Below are 27912 nucleotides of genomic sequence, written 5' to 3'. Positions count from 1 at the left end.
TAAGCCTCTTAGAGCCAACTTTTACTTGGAGAGTGCGCTGTGAAAAGGCCAGGTGCAAAGGAGGAGCACTTTTCCGCACACAGAAGCGCACAGTAGCGCGGCCGCCAGATGACGTTACCATTTGTTCGCGGAAGTGACTTGTGTCGTGACCGTGGAGGGGGAGGCAGGGGAGGAGGAAGGAAAGACAGAGGAAAGAAGAAGTTTTACTAATCTCGGACAAAGTTTATCAGAAGTGTTACGTCCGGCGACAAAGCCACCGACAGAATTATCCGTTAGATGAAACTGGGCTTAAGTTTGTGGAGCCGCAGTTTGGGCCGGAGGGGCGTCTCGAGGGACAGGAGCGGGTGAGTTCCTCTTCTAACTTCACCACATTTTAAGGACATGCTTTGGATTACTGCACATGCTCTACACCAGTATTAGACTGTGATAGTAACGTCCAGAAGTACAGGGAAAAGTCTTAGTGTGCAGGAGAGTGAAGAGTGTGAGGAGTGTGAGGAGTGTGAGAGCAGAGCTTTGTTCTGTACAGCCGCTCACATTTACACAAAGTGCTGTGGTGTGAGCTCTGTGGTGTTTCTGTGCACACTGGAGCACACTGGGATACGTGATGGGCTTAAAATGCATTCAGAACTTATTTAGGGACAAGAAGTTTCCAGGTAAAGTAGCCTGTGTTGTTGTGTAAATATGTAATAAAGGTCTAAGTACAGCAGAAACACACACTCCGTTTGGCACAGCTGTTCTGTACATCTGCAGACTATAGAGATTTAGCTTATACCTCGTGTATATTGTAAATCTGACATAATTTGACTTGCTTTGACTATACCACAGTTATATAGTATCATTTGTAGGCCTGTAGTCTATAGATACAGTTTGCATACAGCTGACATATTTATGAACCCAGTGTGAGTTGTTATTGCAGTATCAGATTGAACATATCTCTACATCTTTATACACAATCAGTTCTGGCTCATGTTCCACTAGTTTCTTCAGTTCAAATTGTATCCATGGAAACTGATAAGACAAACACACTTGTTGAAACAGGGTCAACGTGAAAGAGTGATCTGTGAATGAATGAAAGACAACAGCGTTTTGTCACAAGTACCGTCTGACCTAAGAAAATATTAGACTTTCCGAGTACCACCGGATCTAAACCAGGTCTATAACAGGACTATAGAGGGTCTATATGGCTAAACCAGATCTCTAAATGTGACCACACCCCCTCGATAATGTTCAGTGTTCAGTCTCATTTGATCCGGTGAGCAGGGTTGGGTCGGCCTGGTCAGTAATTGGATGGGAGATCACTGAGTAGACCGGTGCCACAGTGGGGCAGCAGTGGCTCTAGCAATCTGTTATTGTGTCTGCAAGGTACTTCACCTGCGTCTCCTAGTGTGAATGCGGCGGTCACTGGCCAGCCTCGCTTCTCTTAGTCTCCCAAGTTGTGGCAAATGACTCAATAATGTATCAAATTAAAACGTGACTTTGAGCATCTGGAAAAGTCTTGTATAAGAAAGACAAACGTGTGGATAAAATGAACTCTAAATTAACAAATAGGAACTGCAGTACAGTAACTGCGCACCACAAGTGTTATTGCACAACAGTTAAAGAAACATTTTGTAGATAAACTGAAATAGAGACTTTCAGGGAGATGATTGAGGTGGGTTTAAAGTGTTGGCTCAAAGTCTTATCAGGGTTAGCCACACTGCTCAGACCCGTGCCCAGTGTCATGATATCATACGGTCAAGTTATCTCTCTGATGGAGTGTAGGGTCCATCAACAGCTGGTCTGAAAACTATACTGGATCCAGCCATGTCGGCACACACACACATACGTTCAGTCAATCAAAGTGCAGTGTCCGACCGACTCTATTTGGGTACTTTGATGAGATCAGGATGTGTCCAGGGGTGCTCTGCTGGTGTCACTCAGCTGTAGACAGAAGGACAGTGATGGCTGAGGCTTCACAGTGACAGGTGTGTGCGCTGTGGCTTGAAGTCTGACCCACATTCAAACTGAAAAAGAATCAACTGTATCAATCGGGTTCATCGTGTTTTAGATTTAGAGGAAACCAAGAGTCAGTATTACTCAGTGTGTAAGGTACTATTTGTAAAAGAAGCTTGCTGTTAGGACTGCTAATATACACACGTCAGAGTTTGTGTAAATAGTCACTTTTTCTATTTTTTATTTGGCGTCATAATCATGATTAAATGATTAATTGCACTGCCCAAGTAGGATGATTGACTGAATAATACTAGACATTTGCCACAGTTTTTTTTTTTTTTTTTTTAATAATTCCACCATGAATTGTACTGGAAAAAACCTAAACTTTTCTTTTTTCCAGATTTTGTTGTGTTATGAATTGATCCAGTATTTACAGAAATATCATAGAAAAAGATATATGTTTTATATTTTAGAAAGCCCAACGTATCGAATCAGGTTTTGTTACCACCACTATCAAGACATCGGGTAGACGAAACGCAGTTGTGTCTCTGCTGTGTGGGTGTGTTTTTCTGATAGTGTCCGTCTTCTGTTTTTGAGACGCTTATTTGTGAGTGCTGGAAAAAACTGTGGTACTTTGTTTTTGAGGTTGGACCATGTGGTTGTCCCTCTCTACCTTTACACAATAGAAGCTCGACTGTTTCCTCCAGCTCACTGCAGCGTGCACAATCGTCATGACACTCAGTCGACCAGGGCGGGTTAAATCCTGCGCCTCAGTGTGTTAAGTCAAGAAGCATAAACCGTATGAAATGCACTTTTACTTATGTTCTCAGTGGGTTAGCTACACTGATGATTAAGCACAACTGGAGGTAGTGTTGTAAGATATGAAATAATATTGAAATTTCTTGATGGAACATAACACATTTAGGCATATTTGCGGTTAATTGTACTTTATTGAACAGATATACTTCTAATCACGTAATTGTAACCATATATTGTAAACATATATTGGTCAAAAAGTTTAGAAACTATCCTTTCACCAAGTAACCATTGGATGCACTGTCAGTTAATGCATTTCCGGAGGTGCAAGAGAAGTGCTGTCCTTCCCATGCTGAAAGAAATCATATACATATTTCATAATTTCCTTACATTTACTCTGTTAATGTTTTTGTCCATAATAACAATGCTGACAGAAAAGTAGAGCTAAATTACCCCACTATCTCCATCTGAAATCTCCATTAGCTTTATTTAGAAATGTAGCTAACGTTTCTCATTTATTTTATGCAGCTTGTGTTGGTTTTACCTTAAATGACCCCCTCTGCAGTAAAGTGGGATTTGGTTGATCAAATGCAGCGCTAGACATCGGTGGCCAGACAAAGTACTGCAGCGATCCGACGACAAAGAGGTGTCATTTAAGGACTTGTCCGGTCCACAGCAGAAAGACAATGCTCCCAACTCGACCCACCTCGCCACTTCAAACCCTAAGTCTGTTTTGGGTTTTTTTAAGTCTGAGATTATGAAAACTAATTTGCTGTAATGTAAATCTGCATCTTCTGTTAGTGGTCTTTCCCTTTAAACTTGCTTTTTTAATTAGAAGATGGGAAGATAAGAACTGAATTGGTTTTAATATACGATAAGAACCTAATTAATCTCACAAGTCGCTATAGAGAAAATGTGTTATGGCAATCGTTACTGCACAATAAATCGCAGATTGAAGTGAAGAAAATAAAAACTATGATCTGAATTATATACTTCTCGGGTATTTTTACTGGAATGGGACATGAATAACACATATTTTCATCGTAATCTGTAGTGTTTTTTAGGTAGCAAGTGAACCTTTTTGGTTGGTAGAAAAGCAAAATTTGTAATTGGTCAAATTTGGGAATGGATTGATCTAAAATAGCTTCACCAAACAGCCTTTGTAGGTTGTTCCTGGTATGCAGAGGTCAGTATCGTTGAAAAGTATGCATGTACCCCAATGGTGAACCAACAACAGGTGAGAGTGGAGTGACGGCTGAACGCTGTATGTGTGGTCCAATATATTGACACGGTAGTATAACTCGAATGGCCAAAGTGAAGTCTAGTTCTCACAAATTGACAATAGACTGAAGTAGTTTTGCATGGAGCTATGAAGTAGGATTATGGTCATAGTAACACGCTGGATGGCTGTAGGTTTACATTATTCACCTTATTCCAGAAATTGCCATGGGCGCGCCATTGTCATGTGGGTTGTATTATTTTGCATGGGGCTGCCGATCTTGATGGCAAATAAGTTCTAAATGGACTTCAGGGCTGTTTTAAACTACTTTATATCATATTTTAGCGGCAAAGCTTTTCTCAAAGTCTCCGTTCAAATGGGATTCCCGCTTACCCGGAAGTGCCACCACAAAGGTAGTGCAGTTTAGTCATGTTTAGAGGCGAAAATGGGTGGGGCAGAGTAAGGTCAAGAGCTCATTCACACTCCCTATGGTTATTGTTATAAGATCTCAGTAAGTTCATTTGAAATAGAATAAATATATTGACTGGATTACATAGAATATCTTTGTCTTGTTATATATTACACAGTTGTAGGGGGGTAGACAGACTATGGTAGCAGGAAGAGGAGACCGTAGGAGTGTGGTTTATGGGGGCGGCGCGAAGAATTGGCACAACCCGAAATAGCCAACTCACATGTTGTGTGTATGTGATGACTACCAAAACTGACAAGAAGGCCTGGCACTGCTGAGTACGAGGCTACTAATGCGATTAGAATGCTAATTTCATAACATTTAATTGTCTCTAGTTGCTATGTTATTCACACCCACAACTGTCACTGAATAGATCATGGTCAAGCTGTAAAGTCATAAAATATGTAAGCCAACAGTTAAAAGTAGAAGTTGAACACGGTGATAAAATTTGTCCAGAAGACGCAGTAAATAGCAGCGGGCAAGTCAAGACGCCAACATCTCTCACATGCACCACTTTGAGTCAATTCTTGTCATTCCACAGTGTGTTTGAACATGCATAAACTTCTCCTAATCACACTTTATGTAACATTTTTTTCTGACTCAGCTTTGCTCTGCTTGTCCCTCGTGTTAATGCCGCCTGCGTATAAGTGCATGCTTGATCCACTGGGCTGTATTTATCAACAAGGTCCCATGACCCTCCCCACAGCTGATCCTGGGGAGTAGAGCATGCTGGGAGGAGGACAGTGTTTCAGCCCGCCGCTGTTGAGCCCATGTCTTGTGCTTTTGTTTGTGCTGATGTGCGATTTGGTGTTTTTAGGGTAACAGGCTCTCAGACACCCAATGGACTATATGGTAAGACAATGAAACAACTTAGAGTGGCACTGTGGTGAAAGGTTGGCAACAGTACACTGCGCAAAAACGTCATCTAAACATTCCCTGATGTAAACGACTTCCTGTGGCTCAGTTAAACCATTTGTATTTAAAGGTATACTGTGTAACTTTCCAGGTGGATGGGACATTTTTTCACAGTATGGTATTAAATGTATCTATTGTGCGTGTCCTTACGGGTGTTTTATTGCCTAAGAATTATTTTAAAAACATGCATAACATTCGGTGCATGTTTTTCCCCAGTGCGAGACAGCTCTGACTTGTAACTTCCATCACCTGCTCGTCTCCACGGAGATAGAAAAGCGTAATGCCATACTGTGGGAGATTTGAGACAGAGCACATCTTCACTGCAGTCCCCCCCACCGGAAAAGTTACTTTGGTTCACCTTTTTAAGTATATCTGCCATATTTTTATCGAATGCAAACACATATTAAAGCCAACTAATCAACAACTAATCAAATCACAGCTTATATTGTAAATGAAACAAAATGATGAACCTGTTTCATGATATTCTACACTGAATTTTTAATTATTTATATTCAGACCACTGCAGTTTGAATTATATTTCCTTTGTTAACTACACTGGTCTAGTTTATTGGCAGTGCTATTACTATATGCTACAAACATTCCCCTTTCTAACACAAGATGAAGCTTTGACTGGCTTCAGTATCATGAATTACACTTGTTTTGTTTGACTTCATTCTTAATTGTGTTACTTTTTTGCGAACAGACTTTTCTTCGATCAAATCATAGGCACCAAGCTCCATGTGTCAGTCCCAAGCCTGAATAAGAGAAATGTGAAGCATTGTAAATTATGTGCAGTGTATACCCTCCAAAACTCAACTGTTAAAAAAGGGAATATAGCAACAATTTTGGCTTAAAACTTCCAATATCAGCAAGACTCAATTTCTGCAAGACTGCATTTTTAAAAGAAACAAAAAAGTCCAACTTTCTTTTACCTCAGACTCTTGCAGACTCATGATAACCACTGGTCCAAAAGTGTTTTCAGAATTACTCAGCCACCTTGAGCCACCTGTGTTACGTGTTCCTTTAGTTTGAAGTAGACTAGTGCTGGTGGAGGGGGCCGTGTACTCACATCACCTCTTCCTATCCGCTTCCATTCACCGCTTGTGTGAGTTTTACCTCAAATGACACCCCGACTCTGCAGCCATTTGGATCCTGTACATCCGCCAGGCGAGACGGTGGCCAGACGAGGTACTGCAGGTGCGCTTATGTTTGGGGTGTCATTTAAGGACTTGTTGTTATCCACTTCTTTGTCGCACTGTACAACTTTACTTAGCTCTGCTTTTAGCTTTGTGTTGCTTTAGAGGAATCAATGGGATTTCTCCGATGGTATAATCACTATAATTATGAACTGTCATAACGCTTCTTTAGTGAGTTCAAGCAGCACTGGGAATATTTGTTTCGCTAATAATGGAATATATATTTACAATTCTACAAATCTCCTGCCTTTTTCTCTGGTTTCTTAGGTTACCAAACATGCATTAAGCAGGAGTCTGAAAACGGCAACATGGTATGCCCTCAATGCCCCCTCATAATGTTTTTTTTTTTTTTCCTTTTCTCTCATCCCTCTCTCCATCGTCTCCTTCTCAGACTGTATTAAGTGCAGAGTGGAGCAGCTAGCATGCACATATATACACTGTGCTAAATGAACATGGCTGCAGCAGAGAGGGGGGGTGAACAGGAAGGAGCATGAGTGGTAGAGAGGAGAGAGAGAGAGAGAGAGAGAAAGAGAGAGAGAAAGGGAAAGGGAGCATGGGAGACAGCATCACCCACCCAGACAGAGAGGAAGAGGAGGGGGAGGACAGACAGTTTGCTCTTCCTTTCAACAAACAAGAGGTGGAGAGAGAGAGAGAGGGAGAGACATGAGGGCAGGAGGAGCACAATGAAGGAGTGCCATTGTGCGCTTCGGGAGCTGTGCCATTCCACCATCTGCTGAGGAAGAGAGAGGAGAGGCAGAGGAGCAAGCGACCGGAGCATTGATGGAGAGAAGCCGGCTCTGACTAAGTGAATTAACCGAGCGGAAGAAGCGATCAGTGGAGGAGCGCGTTTCCCTGGGAGTGGAGGGACCAGACCAGAGCCACAAGGAGGAGAGGGGAAGCAGAGGACGAGTGACCGGACTGCCCTGCCTCTTTAAACATTCATGTGCTTTTCATGTCAGTTCTGAACCAGCTGTATCATCTCCATAGAGAATCAACCGCCTGCTCTCCAAAATAAACTCTCACTGAGCTGCCATTCACTAAACAGGCAAAATCAATGTTGAATTTTGATTATTATATTGTATAGACAAAAAAAAGTTTTCGTATTTGTAAAATAGACTGTCACTTTTTGGTCAATTCCTTTATTTCCTTCATTTCTTTGTTCTCTTAACTATTGTGATGCATTGTTGTTTTTTGGCTGCACTGAAATCAGGTTGTTTTATGCAAGGTTTTTACAATATTAGTATTGCTCTGTAAAGCTGGTGTCTGTTATCAAACATGCAGTAGCTGAAGTCGGTGCATGCGGCCACTGTTGAGATGTCTACATTGATTGGGCTTTCTGTGCTGTGATGCCGGTCAAACTTTGATCACTTCCTGCTTCTTATTGATTGTTGTTGGAGCCAGGAGTTTTTCCTCTCATTGAGGTTTAATGTGGAGTCTTTGATGCAGCATCTACTCCCTGCCACTTTAACTGAACCATTAACATTATACGTTGGACTGAAAACTCCTGCTGTCAGACTTCTCTGTATATATCCTCAGCAGACAGATAGGCTGTTCTTTATGTCTGTTGTCATAGTAACGTGCTGCAAAAGCAGGTAAAATATCTCTTTTTGTCTTTTTCAAAAGGTGCTTTTTTAAATAATTAACTTACTGTTTATATTATTATTATTATTATAATTAACTGTATATATTATAGTTGAACTCTTTTCAGCCAACAGTCTTTGTTCTTACGGAGCTCAGCAGCCTCCGAGATTCAGGGTTGTTTCAGGTCACCTGCACCCCTCCCGTTCCCCAAAAGAACATCCTAATCAGTCAAACTGATGTCAAGATCACTAGGACTCTAGGTCTCATTAGATTGTGTGACTGAGCTCACTACTGCATATTAGTGCAGATGCACTGATCACTGATCACTGATCACTAAACATTAGCTTCATTAGCTCCTTTAGCATCATTAGCGGTGTCTTTATCTGTGTGGAGGCAAATTGACCTCACAGAGGTCACGACATCTGCTACACCGGACCTACACTGTGTTTCAGGCACTAACACCAGGGCTCTTAATCCTTTTGAAAACCCTGGATTTATCAATGCACGTTTAAAACGTTTGCCTTTTTAGAAATAAACTACAGCATTTATACATTTTTAAGGTTTGTGTACAGTCTCCTGTTTAATGCATGCTCTTATCCAAATCGGTGTCCTTTGTGACTGTTTCAGCCATACTTCTGTACAGTTTGTGAGTCTTCAGTCTTCTGCTGTGCTAGTGACTGGAGGCTTTATGGTGCTTTCCAGCCAACAGCAGATGGACCACTAGCTTCAATGCTAGACTGAGTGTCTGTGGTGCTAGACTGGTGTAGGCGACTGTTCCTTCATGATACATTCTACTCCCACTACAGGCTGTGTTCTGTTTCTCAAACACTAGAGCCAAATGAGTCCATGACTTTAAAGCGTGTGCTCGGTCAGGTTAAAGGTTGGAGCGTGTAAATATGGCTCTGAGCTGCAGGTGTATGTTGTAATGAGTCAGACTGTTGGAACTTCACAAGAGACTGTTATTGTAAACAGACTGTTGTTTGCCTTATAGGTGGGACTATGCAGAAAGTGTGTTTTTGTCTCGTAGTTTGTAGTTGATCAAAGAGCTAAGGACTGATCAGTTTGGCCTTAGATACAGAGGGAAGCCTTTGTGAACAGAGAACCTTTGGTTTGAGCATATGACTTGGGGCCGATGTTATTCTCTCAGGTAAATGACTATAGAAACTTAAGCTTGGTGAAAGCAAGGCAGTATATCAGTGTATGTAACACATGGATGCAGCAGTGCTCTTTATAACTCCAGTTTAAGTGCTGATAAAGCATTCAGTTTGAAGTAGTTCTACTGCTGTTCAGGGAACATGAGTTATTCGTTCAAACTGGACTAATCAGGTCTCATAACCATCATAACAAACCCAGTCGTCAGCCAATGACCTACATTCTGTAGAGTTACATCACCACGTGCTGCTGCAGTGTCCACACACATGTAATGCTTCGAATGGTGCTCTGACCAACATTGCCACTTATAGAAAACCCGCTTAAACCACAGCAGCCTCACTCCTTCAGCCATATCAGGAACTTCAGTCAGGAAGAGGCCCTGGGCTGTTGGGCAAGTCACTTTTCAGTGTATAGAGAAGATAACCATGGGGAGCCTCTAGACGCCCAGAATCTAACCATAACACTTTTCTAACTCTTATTTTACTGGACAGAGGGACTGTTAAACAGGACAGCCTGGAGAACGGGCGAGCAGACGAGGGAGGGGGAGAGGGGGAGAGAGAGATTATCTGGAAGAGGAGAGAGGAAGTAGTGGCCAGAGAGAAGGCTGAGGAGCTAGAGCGGCAAAAGCTAGCTGACTACATTGTGTGGAGAAAAAGAGACGACTTCCAAGAGAAGCGCGCAGACAGAGAAAAAGGAATCAAAAGTGTAGCGAATGGCAAAGAGCCAGAAGTAATCTGGAAGAGGAGGGATGAGGAAGAGTCCAGGGAGCAGGCACAGGCGATTCAGCGAGGCCATGAGATAGTGTGGAGGAGGAGAGAGAGGGAGTGAAGGGAGGCAGAGCTTTGGAACATGGTGACTACTTGTCATTGGAAAGTAGTCGTACACCATGATGTCTCTTTCTAATCTTTAGCTGTTTTGGACATCATTGCACTCTGCAGGTACAAAATCAACCAATCGGTGCTGTGCATTGTTTGTTGCTAGGTGTTGTCAGTGCGCGGCACTCTGTGAGAGCTCCTCGTTGGCTGATAATAGGATTTTTATGGGCCTGTGACGAGCAGGAAGGAGCTGCCAAGGGGAGTCTTCACAAATGCATCTGCGCACATGCCAACACACACACATAATTCCAGTGCATGAAGACTTCAGCCCTCAGTGTGAGCGCTGAGAGACAATCACTTGTGCCGATTCTCTATGGTGCTGGTAACAGCTGAAGAAGTCTCTTTCTGAGAGCATTTGAAATCAAATATTTCACAGATAAAGTTTTACTAACAGAACTCAGAGATGAGCATCCTATGGAGCTAAGATCGTGCCATCAACATTCCCCAAGATCAGGACCAGCCTTGCTGACTGAACTGATGACAACATGTTCAGAGCTGTTGCACTAACATCTCTGCATCTTTACTCTACCATTAACTGGGGCAGCCTACTTTCACCTTCAGTAACTGTTGTTCTGTTATGGACTTCTGTGGTGCTGACTTTTGCTGCTGGTTAATGAGCAGAGGAGCCCTAACCAGACAGATGGATGTGTCTCTTGCTCTGAGCGCCAAAAACAGATGGCAAGGCATCTTTCTCGAGAAAAACTTTTAAAACAGAAGTGAAACTTATTAAATGAGTAGTTCCGCTGTGGATTCTCATGAATACAAAAACTGACAGTGTGCATTCATAATGGAGCTCGTCCCAAAAACCAAGTACACCCACTTTCGCAGTGAATCCCTGAGCTCCACAGATGAAACCAACTCTAACCCATCACCGTTTCCCGCCTGCAGCCCGACCACACCCCTCACTCCCTCTCCAGGCCTGCCCTCATCCCTGTCCTCCTCCTCTCTCACGCCCATGCTCCCCCCGGCTTCCCCGCGCCAAGCTGAGAACAGCCCCACCACATTGTGCTCCTTCTTCCCCAGGATGGCCTCTCTGCGCCTGGGGGTCTCTGCCACTCTACTCCCAGGTCTCAGGGCTGTGGGCAGGCCGCAGACCCTCCCTGCAGCACCTGTTGAGTCTATGGGAGAGGAGAGGAGCAGCCCAGGCTCTTCCTCCTCCTCCCCTCCTCCTCACCTCTCTGTCCCAGTGCTAACCGCCCCCTCTCCCCCTCCTCGCCCTCCTCTGCAGGACATGAACCGGCTGGGAGTGGCGTCCAGGCGGGCCCGTGTGGAAGGGGGGCAGCTGGGGGGAGATGAGTGGACACGCCATGGCTCCTTTGTCAACAAGCCCACCCGCGGCTGGCTCCACTCCGACAATGTGGTCAGCACCTCCGGTGTCTCCTACAGTGTACGGGTAAGTAGCTGGCTCACTGTCCACTCAGAATATAGAGCTACGTTCTTAAAACATCCCACATCCTCCAATTCTAAAAATAGTATGAAGGTGGAGGAGGAAATAATTTAATACCAGGATTCTTCTTTAAGCTTTGGGGAATTAGTTCAGCAGTTTTGAGTGCAGACTGTAGAAATACTATGATTCATGTTTATGTTAATTGGCATCAGCTCTTCACAGGGTCATTTTACAACACAAATGACTAATATTCCTACTCTGATGTTGTAAATCAATATAAAACTAGTGTCAAAGCATTCATACGCACACACACACGCACATGTACACACAATCTGAACAAATACACATACACAATCTGAAAAAAAAAAAAATGTAATAAATCAGGCAAAATTTTACCTTTCCTGATTCGTTTAATTTAAAATGGTCTTGATCGACTACATGAGAATATATACAATGAAATGTAGTATAAAGTCATCCGTAGTATCTTAATCATGTTTGACATTTTAGTATTGTGATAACATTTGTGATTTCTCATTATTATAATCATTTATGTACACATATTTTAAGCTAATACTAATACAGACAAAATACTACAATTTTTAATATAACCTGATAAAAATATTGCCTTTTTTTAAATTCCCTAATCTATAATTACCTAAATGACGCATGAGAAAAAGTGTCTCATTTTTATCTGCCCCAAGAGTCTTTTGAGAGACAGTGTTTTCCATGTAGGAAATGTTGTTTTCTAATATGTCATCTTCCTGTTTCCTGGTGCAGTACATGGGATGTGTGGAGGTGCTTCAGTCCATGCGGGCCTTAGACTTCAACACCAGGACCCAGGTCACCAGGTAAAGACCAGTCTCACCTTTAGCTCCCGTTCGTGTGGGTGTGAGGTGTAAAAAGTGTGGTTTGAATTAGAAAAACACAAGCCACATGCAACCTCCAAAATACAGCAAATCTGACCATTGTTGCCACTTCCTGTATCTACCAACGTACTTCTTTCCTCTCAAAAGGTCTTGTGTGGATCTATGTCTGACACTCTCAGGTGTTGCTTCTTTCACATTAGGGTTGTCAAAATCCTCATCACAATGTACAGTACTTATTGCCAAAACAGTATTACGGCTATATTCTCACTTGAACATGTATTGATACTGAAAATACCACATAAATAGAACCAAAACTGAACCTTTCCTGGATCATTTTAGAATAGTCTTGATCTATTTGTGTATCAGCCCTTTTCTTTAGTAATGACATTTTGTATCATGAAAATATTAGTTTACTTTATACAACTTGAATATGTCGAAATATCAGATGGAGGGTAGGAACAATATAATCCTGTGTGGTAAGGGACTATTTATGAGTCATACTTTGACTAAAAAATTCATTCCAAACAGCTGTGTGTATGATTGTATAATGCTGCTACCACTTTTTGACAAAGTTATAAGCAAATAATTTTACCTTAGTTTATTTGTGCTTACAGATAAGACTTTAAATCAGTGGACGTTCAGTTTTAAATTAAGTTTTCTTTAACGTTTTAATAGGAGTAGGCTCAGTAATTATAGTCGAAATGTGATTACTACTTGAAATGTAATTATTAGTTTTTGAATTTTAAGCTACTGGCTATTTTTTCATGTGAACACAGTCTATTTCTGTATTTCTGAACATGTTAATTCAGAAAGTTTGGCTTCCTGGTGGTTTCCTTCTGGTTTCCGTAGTGATGGGAGTCATTATGGTCGAAGCAATTGCCAAGCACAATAAACTTAGTCATTTGCCGCCAGATCTCATTTACCCCACATAATTATAATCCTTAGACAGAGTGTCAGACGTAGACTTTTAGACTTTATTGATCCACGGTAGCTCACAAAAACAATATAAAACCTATTTAAAGAGGCACTATGTAACTTTTCTAGTAGAGAGACTCCAACACCTGCTTATCTCCGTAGAAGTGATGTTTCTTTGCCTGGGCTGTTCCGCAGTATGGCTTTAAATTTATCTACCTCCATGGAGACAAGCATGTGAAACACTAGGCCAAGTTACAAGTCAGAACTGTGGAGAGGCGATCCTGCTCACAGAAAGAATGCATGTATTTAAACCATAAAAACGTGAATTATAAGTTTAACGTTTTACTGTGCAATATTACAAGCAGCGCAAGAATATCGTCATGGAGACACCCTACCAGAAAAGTTACACAGTGTAGCTTTTAAAGAGTCAATAGATCAATAATGTGACTGTGATTGCGTATTATGAGTCATACCTGGACGACTGAGGGATTACACAGACGACAAAATTATATATAAATAAAAAATGTACCGAAACTGGTGTTGTTTCATTTTCATTGACTGTTTTAGGGAGGCCATCTCTGTGGTGTGTGAAGCCGTTCCCGGAGCCAAAGGAGCCCAGCGCCGGAGAAAGGTACATGCCACATACACGGTCTACACGCCCATTATTTATTTATACTCTTTAAGTGGGAAGGCCTCGTGCATAAGAGCTGGATTTAGTTTGATTATCCATTCTGCGGTCAGCTGGCTATCCTGTCTCACTGTTTCTACACACATACACACACAGCTGTCTTGATTGTGCTGTGGTTAGCCAGCTACTTGCAGGTAATTACCAATCACTCTCATCTCTCCCTTTTCCCTCGCTTATTGTCACAAGGGAGGCTTAAGACGTGGAGTGGTGTGGAGCCAGCCCAAGTAGTTCTGTACAGTAGATTAGCGGGCATAGCTGCCAAAGGGTCTGAAAACAATATTCCGGTAACATCCACCCAAACAGTCCATAAAACAGGTGGTTAAATCCAGAACGCCGCTGCTTTTCCGAAGTTTGACCGAGGAATGTCTGACCGTGCAGACAAAACGCAGGCCCCAACAAGAATAGATCAGACTGGTCTAATTATTCTGACTTAGCTGGATTGAGGTTAAAGTGCATATGACAGATTTTCATGTTTTTCTAATTATTACTTGTTTTCGTGGGATTGTACCTGTGGTAAATAATTATCATAGTTCTACATCATTAAAGTGGCAGTTTGTGGTTGAAAAAGGTCTGAATATGGGTATAAAAATATAGGAAGTAGCACTGCGTTCATCCAAGTTACGTGCAAGGAAGGCAGTTTTTCAGTAGGAAGACAGTTTAAATCTTCATTAAACAAAGTAAAGGTGTTATTGTTTATTTTTATTAGTCTAATCCAAACTGTTGTGAAAATGATGGTTGCTTGGTAATAGGAATTGAATTATCTCTACTTGTGTCACATCTGCACAGCCAGGAAGTAAAATCATAAACTTAACTAAAAAAAACTAGGAAAAAATAGGCAAGATTTATAGTAACATCTTATATGATTATGTTAACTATGTGCTAATGAAAAGAGCAGGCTAACCTCAGTCATATGCACTTTAATGTGTCAGTGATGTTTCCCGCTGATGCTGCTGCAGCTTCTCACGATGTACTTTATTTGAGAGCTGTTATGGAGTGAGGCCAGCAGACTGAAGTTGGCACAGACAGCCTGCTATCTGACCCACACTTTTGGCATCTCCTCATCGGTCACAGTTGGCCTTGAAGATGAGATTACTTTCACAATTGCAGCTGTTCTCCCACTCCCCCACACAAAGGCATTTCCACATTCACATATTTGGAGTAGTCACTAACTAGTACAAGTACAACTCCCACATTGTGCCACTCTATGGATCTGTGCATGTTTATTTTAGGCGAGTCGGACGCAATGGAGCTAGTGGTTAGCCACAAGCTAGCTCTGCTTAGGAAAGCTTGTAGAGGTGCCTGTGCTTTCTTTACATAGGTTTATCTTTTGGTTTCATAGGGATCCAAAAGTAGGACCATTGTTATAATGATTAACAGTTATTATCCACATGTTTTATTTTTTTATGAAATGTTATGTATATAGCACATTTAAAACACAACTTAAGCTGCTCAAAGTGCTTCACACAAAAGCCAGCAATAAGAGATATACAGAAAATACAACACATAGGCAAGATATACTGTCTAGCGAGTATTAAATGCCAGGGAGAAGAGGTGGGTTTTAAGTCTGGTTGAAGCCTGTGAGGATCAGGACAGGCAGAGGGAGGCTGTTCATTTATACCTTATAACAAAACATAATTGTAATGGTTGAAAACTTAAAAGCAAAACTTGAGTTAAAAAAAATGAAATGGTCTCTCTGTTCAGACCTTCAACTTGGATTTTTTTAATAAACTTCATCAATTGTAACTGATTATAATTATTATTTTCCCCAGCCTTCTTCACGTTGTCTGTCATCCATCCTTGGAAAGAGTAACCTGCAGTTTGCTGGCATGACAATCAGCCTCACCATCTCGACCAGCAGCCTCAACCTGCTGGCCTCAGACTGCAAACAGGTTAGACAGAGAAGCACTTAGCACTGTCTGCTTTTTTGTTCTGGAAATATATTCGAAAAAAACAGCCAAACGAGATCTCTATGTTCCCTATTTTAAATCAAGTCTCTTAATGTCTGTTCAGTGCTTTTAATTTTGATGAAAAGTTAATATGTCTGCTTCTTGGGCATTGCCAAGGACACTGCAGATGACGCTGTTGAAAGTATCCAAGCACAAGTTTATATCTTTAGACTTTGTTACCAAGCAGACATCGCCATAAATAGTCTCAATGTGGTTTATATGTTATCACTGATCATAACGAGTTTGATATTGATTTTATTTATTCAATTCTGGTGCGGCTTGTCCTTACCACATATTTATACAATCATGTGATGTTGTATTAAATGTTCCCTTATCAATGATTAACAAGCGAGATATTCCAGCATGTATGAAGTACTCTCTTGTAAATACATTTCATACTGTGTAGTTCTCTTCTAACAGATAACGATGGCCAACCTACTTTTTCTTTTTTAAATTTTTGATTAATACCATCTCAAATACTATAACGTGCAATAATGTGTGTGATTTGTAGTATTCTGTGACCATAATTTAGTGCACATTATAGTTAATTACAAGTACATGTTTAAAAATATACTCTTAAAAATAACAACTATCCCAAAAATCTACTCAGGTACAGTAATGTGAGTATTTTTAATTAGTTACTTTCCACCCATTATTACGGTGCGTATTATCAAAACAGTAATGATATGAACAGCTGAAGTATGCATCTAAAATACAAAAGCATTCAAGAATCAGTGTAATTTGTAACATAACCGTGACCATACCGTGTCAGGATGGTCAGTGTTTTCAAATGCATCACTGTTTACTTGAAATATGTTAATTTATGTGTTTTAAAATGTTTGAACTATATTTAAATCTGCTGCAGTGTTGTTCGCTTGATCTAGTCTTTGATGCGAGCCAAATTCCTTTTAACCATTATCTTCATCCCTGTCCCGCCCTGGGGCTCAACTTGATCCCCCTGCTAGACCTCTAATGAGTTAATAGCTGCTGAACGATCTATATTTCATTGGGGAGATTGTATACAGGGAGCAGGGCAGCCTACACATTAACGTAAGGCACAGACAAACACGCTCATGCTGGATATCCGTGCTTTTTGGGGACGATTACCTTCATCTTCTAACTTTAATCATAGTTACTACCTGCCTAAAGTGATCGTATGTAACGTTTTTGGAGGAAAGTCACCTGATTCCACAGAAACTGAAAGCTAAGACCACACTTCTGAGCATTGTCCATATAGATAGATTACTTCCATGCTATACTGTGGAATATTATAGCCAAAGGAACAAGATTTCCATGGAGACAAGCAGGACGAAGACCTCCTCAAGGCCAAATAAGAGTCTGTTTTGTTGAGAAGCCTGATTAGACTGAGTGCATGTTATTCATCAGTGCAATAAAAACATCCACAGTGAATAAAACAAGCTTTTATTTTAGTCTGTTTTTGGTCAAATAAAAAATGTGCTTTGCTTTTAACCTAAACCCAAACCTTAACTTATTTTACCCCATCTGATCCTGAAACCATGTTAACTTAATAATGAATGATTTACGTCACGAGGGCCTTTTTTTGTTCCCATAAAAGAGGCAGGTCTCCATGAATAACGTGTATACAGATTTTAGTCCCCACCATGTTATAACTACTCGCCCACTGCACTCTCTCCCAAACCCATTCACAAAAGCAGCCTCAAATATAGCCCACTCGTTATCCATTTGCAAGTGTTGTATTGATTCTGCCACTGTTAACGAGATGCCTCATTCATTGTCTGTACTTGGTGTTTACAAACCGTGTCTGCTACAGGCTCAGTGGAAGAATACAGCATTTTATCACATTTTTTAGCATGGCCTCATCTCACGTCCCATACACTTCACCCTCACCCTCTCCCTCCCCCTCTGTCTCCCCCCTCTCTCTCTCTCTCTGTCTGTCTCTCTCTCTCTCCACAGATAATCGCCAATCATCACATGCAGTCCATCTCCTTCGCCTCTGGAGGAGACCCCGTGAGTCACCCAACCCTTTCTCTGTCTTCTCCGGCTGCGTCCCGTTTCTTTTCACTCGCCTCCTTGACTCCTCAGCTGTCAATCACGTCTTCTGAGAGGAAAGAGCCAATCGGAACTAGCACACCTCTTTCCCCTATGGCTCTTTCTTCTCCGTGGGCGGGACGAACAGCTGAGGAGTCAAGGAGGCATTTAAAACAGAAACGTGACACGACCTCTGGCTTGTTTCCATTTCTCCTCTGCCTTCTTAACTTCCTTCCTATCTTCTGTCATTGTCGGTTCCTATGAATACCACTCACAGGCGGTTGGTGCTTTCTCTCACAAGCATGATCTCATTACGACGCAGACAATGCCTTAGCCGAGCTTCCGTAGTGTCTCAAATACTCATACCTTTGACTCTATCAGTTTTCCTATTCTAATCCTGCTCTTGACTTTTTCCTGTTATAGATTTTTCCTCATGACTTTCTCTAACTTTACTGTCTCTGTCTCATCAAGGATACAGCTGAATACGTAGCATATGTGGCCAAAGACCCAGTGAACCAGCGAGGTGAGAGACACTTCTCCATTTTATTTATATACAGGTCAAAAATAATGATTAAAAAAAGGAACTCCACAGAAACTTCCTTAGCTTATAAATGAGGACCTAGACACAGTAATAAATCCCGCTAATACAGTTTAGAAATTCACTTTCAATATGCAATTAGTTAAGTAATTTGATATAAGTTTGAGTACAAATAAAAGTTATTCAATTAAAATAAATAAAAGTACCTTCTTACTGTTCAAAAAGCTGGATATTAATGGGTTTAAGCTTCTTGTTTGTGACATTTTGAGGACTTTTGACTGTTCAAGAAGTCGATTTTTTTATTTTCAGTTGTAAATGGTCCTATTTTTTGTAAATACTGAAGTACTGAAGTATACCGAATGCTTAGAGATTGCCATACTTCAGTTCACTCTATAATCTTACAGAGCATCTCGGTGAGATGCTCTGTAATAAGTGACACAGTTGAACATAAATCACAGGCTCCTCTCTGAGCTAACTGCCTGTATTTATTCACTATTCCTTAAAATCCCAGGGCTCTGATTCATACTGCAGCTGTTTGGTTACTCACTCTGCGTTGTGTTTCCTGTAGCGTGTCACATCCTGGAGTGCTCTGAGGGTTTAGCTCAGGAGGTCATCAGCACCATCGGTCAGGCCTTCGAACTGCGCTTCAAACAGTACCTGAAGAATCCGCCCAAACTCGTCACTCCACACGACAGGTAAACTACGTCACGTCAAACATAGAATTTTTATCTTTTCACTTTTATTTCATTCATAAAAACAAACCTAATAAACAAAATACATATTGACTCTGAATTCAGTAGCATAAATGAAATAGCTGTGGAAGTAGCATTAACATATTCCTGTCCTTGTCCTTTAAATCCTTGTGTGTATAAAAGAATCTAAATAAATAAATAAAGTGCATGTATTGATGAAATTTCTAGTAAACGTAAAGATGATGGCTATAACTCTTAATTATTATTTACTATTTATCTGTTCAATTTAATTCAATTTTAATTATAAAGCACATTTAAATACTCCAGCTGACCAAAGTTCTTCACATAAAAATCCAACAAAAACAAAATACAGATGATAAAACAATAAAACTTTGAGATATCCTGTCTAGCCCAGATATCTCTGAGTAATAAAAGTCTCACTCTTGTGTGATGATGAAAGTCAGTACCACAAATTGTTTTATGCAAACCATTTAGAACAAAAACATGAGTCACTTCCTTTTTGCTTTGCTTGCTCTTAGAAATGTAGCAGAATATAGCTTTTTTTCTATATATCTTACAGTTTTACCAGTTATTAAATTATGTAACTTTTCTGGTGAAGAGGCCTCTTATCTCCAATGAGAAGATTTGCCTTTTAATGTTCCACAGTGTGACAATAAACGTGTGTATTTACATGTAGGCAAGCAGGAATAATGCTTTTTTTTCATCAATAAAAGGTTAATGAATGCAAGGCAGTTATGTTTAATACCATTCTGCAGAATATCCCAGGCAAAGCAATAACATCTCCATGGAGACGAGCACTTGGTGGAGCCTTCACCAGAGAAGTTACATGGTGCATCTTTAACATACCTGCAGTGGTTTTCAAATTGTGATAGAGACACATTCGGACTCTTCCATCCTTCCTTTTTAAAATCTTCTATGTAAGGTTTAGGTGTATTTTAGTGTTGTTTTATTTCATCCAGAAGGAGCCAGTCACTATGAGGTGGATTTGGTGTGAAAAGTTTGAGACTCACTGTATTATGTGTTGATTAGGATGGCCCCATTCGACGGCTCGGCCTGGGAGGAAGAGGATGAAGAGCCTCCTCCTCCTCCTCCAGATGTTCCTTATTACAATAATTTCCCCGGTAAACAACCGCCTCCTGGTGGGCTGATTGACATGAGGACGCGCCCCGGGGCCACTCTGGTGAGAGCTCATCCATCGACACGTTTATCTCTAATCTGATCTATGCCTCAACACATCCAGGGAAATCTACACACGTGTCAGAAAACACTCTGTTCCACCTTGTGATGTCATATGGTGATACAGGAAGTGCTCCACTGTGTTTTTAAACTCCATACATCTTCATTCATTCATCGAATCATTTGGATAATTTCAGTCCTGGATTTGCCAATCTTTACTGAACTAAAAGTAAAAGGAGCTGTTAACTTGAAAACTACCACTTCATGACATCACAAGGTGGAACAGAGCATTTTGAGCTTTGGAAATGTAGACAGACTAATAAAGAGTTTTTCAGACATGTGTGAATGAAGCAAAACATAACTCTGGGTATGAGGAGGTAACAGCGTTATAACATGGCTAAAAGCTAATAAGAGTCCATTTTGAATAATATATGACCTTTGAATCAACTATATCAGATTTTCTTCATGTGATAAAGTAAATTTAGACTTCCCACTACAAATATATTGCAAACGCAGCTTTTATGGTCAGAATAAAACACCTGTGTGCAGTCTGCGTGTAATTATAGAGCCTTTTTATCTTTGGTGAAGTAGAAAGTACCGCTGTAGCTTGCTATTTATCGTCAGCATTACCGTGACAACAAAACTCTGCCCTAGTTTTGTTTTTGAGGTTTTTACAGTAAAAATCAGATACTGCTCCTTTCATTTATCCAGCCCAGTTTGCAATCACTTTGTAGAATATGTAGATGATCTTAAAAGGGGGATGGGGTCATTATAACTCACTGGACAATGCCGTATTTTTGACAGGAAATAAAGACAAAAAAATTATAAATGTTGAATTTTGTATATCTTCTGAGATAGAATGAGCCAACAAATTGTATTATTGTAACAAAACGTCCCTATACTCGACAAGAGCAACCACGTCTTTGTCACTACTTCTAATATCACACTTTTTGAGAGATTATGAAGAATTAGATTTCACAAAAGCCATAACTACATGATCTATTCAAAAAAACAGTTAAATTTGACCATAGAACGTTTCCTTTTGCCTCATTTTTAAACTTTATGCATTTTGGGATGTTATGATGTCAATATAAAACTTTTAAATTATTCTTCCTGGTTCATGTTTATATTTATAACTTTGTATTTACTGAATCCTACTTTGCTTTTGTTTGCAGCCGTATGGACAGCCAGGTCAGACTGACATTCACAAACAGCCTCTCCCACCTCTTCCAGGTACACCCTGTTCTGTGCTCTCTCAACTTTAGCAACAGGCTTCTCTGTTACCAAGCTACAAGAGGTGCTCCAACCGCTATTATTAACCCCATGAGGACTGCCTCAGATACTGAGTGCACCGTTAAATCAGCATTATGAAACCAAAATTATAGATTACACTTGGGGGATACAGTCTACAAGATTTATTTACCAGTAGTAAGTTTATTTTTCTTTTATTTTTATGTTTTTTATTCATAGAGAGAGCCCAATGAGAACACTTAGACTCTCTTTTTCATGGACATCCTGTTTGAAATACAGAAAAATACAATCAACATGCAAACAAAACAAATAGATCAATTTAAAACAGTAAAAACAGGTGCAGGTATGAATTAAAATATTTGTTACCAGATTATTAACTTGAATTTGTGGCACCAAAGTATCAAATTTAGCTTGTCCTTGAAATATATAAAATTTTTGTGAAATGAAACAGCCAAAAGCCCTTTTTCCCATTTCAGTTCTGGTGTGGCTAGTCCTTAAATTAAATGTCCTGGTTTCAATGATTAGTTAGGTATGTTTTATTTTGAGCGTAAACAAACACAATCAAGCATTTTTCAAATCTGTAAAAACGAAAAAAGTTTACAATAGTTTAGATAATATTTAAATTGTTTATTAAGTTTATGGTCTAGCAGAAAATTGTCAAAGCTGCAGTGAGTTGATAAATACAGAAAACTCAATTAAAATCCTCCAACCATAGTTATAAGATGATATTTCTGCTTTTATGTGGTTAATTTTAGTCATTTTCTTACTGAGCCTTACTTGAATCTCATCCAAGACAATTACAGACATGACTTAGCTCGTTTTTGTTGGATTGCGAAAATCTGGAAAAAAACGATCTGATTACCCTCAGTTTAGATACATATTAATTTCTCCACCGTTACATTAGAAAGAACAGTTAACAGGAAATGCCTGAATGGGCCCTGATCACTTGTGTTGTTTTGACAGTGGGTGCCAAAGAAGGCGGACTTTTCGACGATCCTTCGTATGTGAACGTGGACAAACCTCGTGCTCCAGCTGCGTCCAATGGAAACGCACACAGAGACGCTTTTGACATGAGTAAGTGCTTTACAGTGTTATAATTGAAATGATATCACCCGGAACAACTTTCAAAGCAAAAAACCCATGTGCAAAAAAGAAACTGAATGGCGTCCTCATCAGTATGCAGCTCAGCGACACTGGGGTATAATTGAGTTTTCTATGACAGGTTCGTGTTGTATTAAAATGTTATATACTGCATGGCTTATTTAGTCTTGTTATTTCGTTTAATTAATTGATTTCCTCATGTGGTCACTAATTAGGAACAGGGCATATTGGACTTTCTATAGGGCTAATTAGCACGGCTGACTGAAGAGCAAAGCTGAACTGGAAAAAGGTTTAAAAGCCGATAAGGGAATTACAGTGGCTTTGATCGTTATGAAAAAAGGAAAATCTAGTCCGATATTTCAAGGTTCACTAGGTCACTTTTCCTGCTTGTCTCCGTGGAGATGTTATTGCTTTGTCTGGAATGTTCTACAGTATGGCATTAAATTTGTCTAGCTCCATGAAAACGAGCAGATGGATTCACCAGACCAAATTACAGGTAGGTCTGTGAAGAAGAGACCTTGCGATTTTTGAAGGTGTTTTTTGAGGAGTAAAAACATCTATAATGAATGAATAAATGCAAGATATAAAGGTTGAATACCAAAGTCATAACATCTCCATGGAAACGACCGGCAAGTGGCAGAAAAGTTACACAGTGCCCAGTTGGTTTCATTATGTTTTAAGAGGAACAATATGGAAATGATGTTTTTGTTTAGTTTTTTTCAATATGAACAGTTTAAATTTTTTTTTCACAGAACCGTTTGATGACGCTTTGGGAGTCTCTGGTCACCCGAGTTCTTCAACAGCAGCGCCCCCTCTGGTGGAGCAGCTGCAGTGCGAGACGTGGTTCCATGGCAGTATGAGTCGCAGAGAGGCCGAGCGGCTGCTGACCAGAGACGGGGACTTCCTTGTGAGAGAGTCCGGGACCACACCGGGCCAGTACGTTCTGACGGGGCAACAGGGGGGCCAGCCCAAGCACCTGCTGCTGGTCGACCCCGAGGGAGTGGTGAGTCTGGATTTGACACTTTCACAGATACAGCCTGACCCATGAATTTAACTGCAAAGTCAAGTGATTTCCCTGCATTTATATTTAGCAATTTGTGGTTTTCATCATACTCTGAATGATTAATCCAGAAGGTAATTTCACAGATGATGAAAGTGATGATTTCTATTAGTGCTAGACTCAAGACCTCATTGTACTGCAACACAATTTTGTTATATAGAATGTTGTGATTTCATCTGAAACCCAGCAGTGTCCTGGGTCTAGAAAATGTGCAGTGCAAATGGGGAATGTGTGAATGAGAGTCAAAGCTGAGTGCTCAGTTGTGATTGTAAACAGTAAGTGCGCATGTGACAGCTATTACTTTTAACAGCTGAATAATTACAAGAATCAGATGCATTTCAAACCATAAACTACAGAGTTAGCCAATTTTATGCATAATGAGACCTAATGGAGATTTTACAAGGCCCTTTGTTTCATTCACACATATTTCACACACAAACCCTGCATATTTAGGCTGATTTCTTCTCTCAAACAGAAAACACTCCACCTTGTGATGTCATGTGGTGATACAGGAAGTGTTCCACAGTGTATTTAAACTCCAGACACCATCACTAGAATAATTTGGATAATTTCATCCCTGGAAAAGTGGGACAGAGCATTTTGAGCTTTGGAGATGTAGATAGACTAATAATAATGTGTTACTCAAACATGTGTGAATGAAACAAAACGCAACTCCAGGTCTGTTTTTGAGGAGGTAACAACATTATAACATGGTTTAAAGAGTCAACTTTTTAATATTTAGCCATTAATCTTGCAGCCTTACATTCAGTATTTGATTTTAATTAGATTTTTGTTGTCCAGGTGCGCACCAAAGACCACCGGTTCGAAAGTGTAAGTCACCTGATCAGTTACCACATGGACAACAGACTGCCCATTGTCTCAGCTGGGAGTGAAGTGTGTCTGCAGCAGCCGGTGGAGCGCAGAACCTGATGCACCAAAGTATCACCAAAAAAATACCCGCAAAAAGTGCATCTACACCTGCTTCGGTGTCCATAGCAACACTACGCTAAAACTCATCTCCACTCCGCACTGCAAAAAAATGCCAAAAGAAAAAGAATTCACTCTCTGCTGCTGCTTTGACATATCCATTAGTTTAAAAAAACTTTTTGTCTGCCATTCCACCAACTGTGACCACACCAGCCCTGAACGTGTGGGCACAACGCTGCAACTTCTCATCAGCCAACTGTGAAGTGGAGGGGGGAGGCCTTTGCAACATTCACAACTGAGCAGAAAACAAGGAAATTAATGCAAACTTGGAGAGTACAATGAGAGATTACGTAAATAAAGATTTTCTAGGATTAAGAAAAGGACCTGACATAAGAGTGCTTGATAAATGCTCTCCTCGGACTGCTGCCGTTGGTAATCGTAACGGTTATTTAAATCAGGCATAACAGCGGTTATTTAAGAAGACTGTTTGGGACTGGTGAATATGTATCAGTGAGTTTCTTCCAATCTAATCAGGAGTGCCCTCTACACAGAAACTGCTCCCGTTTTAAGGACTTTTGAACTTTGACCCTGGAATAAACCTGGTGTAGAGCCTAACCTGTATGCAAAGTGGAGAGTGCTATGCCAATAATTATCATTCACATTATTTCTTGGGTTCAGACGTTTTACTTTTAGGAGGATCTGTACTAATCTACTAAATACATCAACACCTTTGTCAAGAATGTACTTGCTTGGTGCAGTTCACGTGGTAATTTCCTGTTTAAAGCAAGAGATAAATGGTTTCTAATTTGTAAAGGGTGTGTTTGGGTTCAGACTGATTGGTTAAAAGTCCTCAAAATGGCACCTATAATCAAAAATCTGAAACCCGTATATAGATCCGTTCTTCAAAAATCTTTCACTTTATTTGTCCATAGACAGATGTTTATATTAATATTTTATTGTGCATATGTTTGCATTGACAATCTTTGGGTTAAATCTTTTGAGGATGATTAGTACAAACGTGGAGAGATTTATGTGAAATGGCATAGATTTTTTTAAAAGTCAAAGCAATTTGTATTTGTAAGTCTAAGCAATTAAAATTCCTCTGCAAAAACGACGACAACTATGCCATAGCAGCGGTTGACTCTGTATCATGGTGCGGTGAGACACGAGGGATTGTTTAGCTTTAGACATTATGAATGAATGTGGCTTGGCTTAATTAACATAAGTGTTTGTGGAGCACTGCTAATGACAAGATTCAAAGCCAAATGTTGTTCCTCTGTGTGCTGTTTTCACAAAGTGTTGTAACGGGGAGGATGTGCTCACTGTAGCCTCTCCCTCTCTCTTCACTGCAAAAAGAAATATGTTGATATGTTAAAATGACTTGAATTGAGAATATTTTATTTAGATCTGAGAAGAATATAAATCTCTTTCAAAATATTTTTTTAGAACCGTTTGATTATCAATATAATACTTTTAGTTTTTTCTGATTTCAAGTGTAACAAGTCCAGTTATTCCTGTTTCATTTGCCACATAAATATCCTTTATAGGTCAAATCTTCTCAAATCAAGATAAAGTATGTTTAATTCCAGTACAGTTGACTTGTCCAGATATGACTTTCTGCAGTGTTTTTAGTCATGTTGGTTTTATATCCTTTTTAATTGTGCCTTGTTTCTTCAATGCAGTCACTCCGATGCAGCCACCTTGTGTACTTAACCCAAATGTAGTTCACTGCAGGAGACTCTCTCAGTTAAAACCACAACGCAAAAACTTCAAAATCTTCAAAAACCAGTCCGTGATGGCAATCTCACTCAGTGCACGCCCTGCATTCAGCGTACAGCCACAGATACTTGATGTCAACGTTGGAGGGATATTTCCGAGATAATTTGTAAATAGCGTTTTTGGTTGTTTAGCTTTGTATTTGCGCTGGACACTTCATTTTACACTTGTGTATTATAAAACTGAGCTAGTCGCCACAGCATATAAAAAGCTGCACTGTGTCATTTTTCAAGCAGGGTTCCATCATCTTCTTGTCACCATGGAGATGATATCGCTTTGCCTGGGATGCTACAAAGAGTGGCATTAAATTTATATTGTTTTTATTCAATTGCACATGTTAATTCTTACTGTGAGTGGGCTTGCCTCTCCACAGATTTGACCTGTAACTTGATCAGTGCCGTGTGTTGCTTGTTTCCAGATAGGAGATAGATTTTGTTTAGTTTAGCGCCATGCTGTGGAACATTCAGGAAATGCAATAACATCTCTCTGGAGACAAGTAGATGTAGAAAACCCTCTCCCAGAAAAGTTACACAGTGCAGCTTAAATGTCAAAGTGTGGGAGATACGTGGAAACAATCTTGACTAAGGATTTTTTTGACCATTGAGAAGCTTTCAGGGCCTGGAGTGGGATCATATGTAAAACTACCATCAACACTCTCACAACAGAGGGACAGCTGGGTCAGCCACACACAGACTACGGCAGGAGGGAAGGGACAAAACCTCACGCCACAAGCTCTTGTGTGGCCAAAAGGGTGAGCTGAATCGCACCTTTATTTACTGCAAACATGTCAGAATGTTGTTTTGTCCCATCCCTACTGTGCAGTGAATGTTGTTTGAGAAAAAATGCATTAAAATATCAAAGGTTAGGGCTGTTCAATTATATAAAAACATTGCAAAAATCACAATTGCAGTTATTTGGGTCAAAATCCAAATATACACTGTCAAAAGTAAACCAGAAGAAGAAAATTTAAGCCACTGTAGATTAGCAAAGCGCTTTTCTCCTGGTTCAGTGTAACTTAGCTGCATATAATTCAATATATTTTTTATCTGTTTACATGTTTATAATTGAATTGTATAAATCCTGAACAGTACGATTCATAATTAATTGATTACAGCCCTATCACAAGTTCTACACTGCATTCCCAGTCTGTTTGTGGTTGAGATCCTTGTTTAAAAAAACGGACCCACCTGCCTCTGCGCCGTCTGTGACTCTGGCGTGTTGTTTATCACAGTTGCCTTTGTTGCATGAAACTCTTTTTGACGTTCTTGCTCTCGTTGTTAAATGTGGGTGGTGGTATTGTTGATAATGCTGTTGTAATTTTAATTGTTTGAAAGCCAAAGGTTACTTTCAAATTGTGTGCACAGATCTTGATTTTTCTTTATATGTTTTAATACGTTTTTTGGGGGGGGGAATGTGTCTGTATCTGAAAATAGATTGCATATATAAATACATTGTATCATCAA

General features: G+C 40.2%; 1 protein-coding gene across 4 annotated transcripts; it reads left to right on the top strand.

Annotated features, from left to right (window-relative positions):
* Positions 1 to 117: 117 nt before the first annotated feature.
* On the top strand, positions 118 to 27912 carry shc1 (SHC (Src homology 2 domain containing) transforming protein 1). 4 transcript variants are annotated; one of them, XM_055227903.1, is made up of 15 exons: positions 118 to 344; positions 5194 to 5228; positions 6755 to 6798; positions 11324 to 11488; positions 12260 to 12330; positions 13831 to 13894; positions 15721 to 15840; positions 17833 to 17886; positions 18379 to 18430; positions 19014 to 19140; positions 20188 to 20338; positions 21510 to 21567; positions 22549 to 22659; positions 23439 to 23689; positions 24548 to 27912. In XM_055227903.1, the coding sequence occupies exons 1-15, from the start codon at positions 277 to 279 to the stop codon at positions 24674 to 24676; spliced, it is 1500 nt and encodes a 499-aa protein (XP_055083878.1). In that variant the 5' UTR covers positions 118 to 276; the 3' UTR covers positions 24677 to 27912. The 4 variants fall into 4 exon arrangements, with proteins under 4 accessions (XP_055083878.1, XP_033836216.1, XP_055083879.1 ...); XM_033980325.2 differs by lacking the exons at positions 5194 to 5228; positions 6755 to 6798 and having other exon boundaries at positions 124 to 344; XM_055227904.1 differs by lacking the exons at positions 118 to 344; positions 6755 to 6798 and having other exon boundaries at positions 5209 to 5228.

This window comes from Periophthalmus magnuspinnatus, chromosome 16, assembly GCF_009829125.3.
Source record: "Periophthalmus magnuspinnatus isolate fPerMag1 chromosome 16, fPerMag1.2.pri, whole genome shotgun sequence".
In the NCBI taxonomy this organism is placed as follows: Eukaryota; Metazoa; Chordata; class Actinopteri; order Gobiiformes; family Gobiidae; genus Periophthalmus; species Periophthalmus magnuspinnatus.
The sequence above is the reverse complement of the archived record's forward strand: the minus strand, read 5'-3'. Positions and strand labels throughout refer to the sequence as shown.

Excerpts from the sequence above, each read along its gene's own strand:
- shc1 (XM_033980322.2), top strand. The coding sequence starts at position 10,883 with ATGGAGCTCGTCCCAAAAACCAAGTACACCCACTTTCGCAGTGAATCC. Across the intron at positions 17,887-18,378 it reads TCGCCTCTGGAGGAGACCCC|GATACAGCTGAATACGTAGC; the intron begins GTGAGTCACCCA and ends TGTCTCATCAAG. Across the intron at positions 19,141-20,187 it reads CTCGTCACTCCACACGACAG|GATGGCCCCATTCGACGGCT; the intron begins GTAAACTACGTC and ends TGTGTTGATTAG.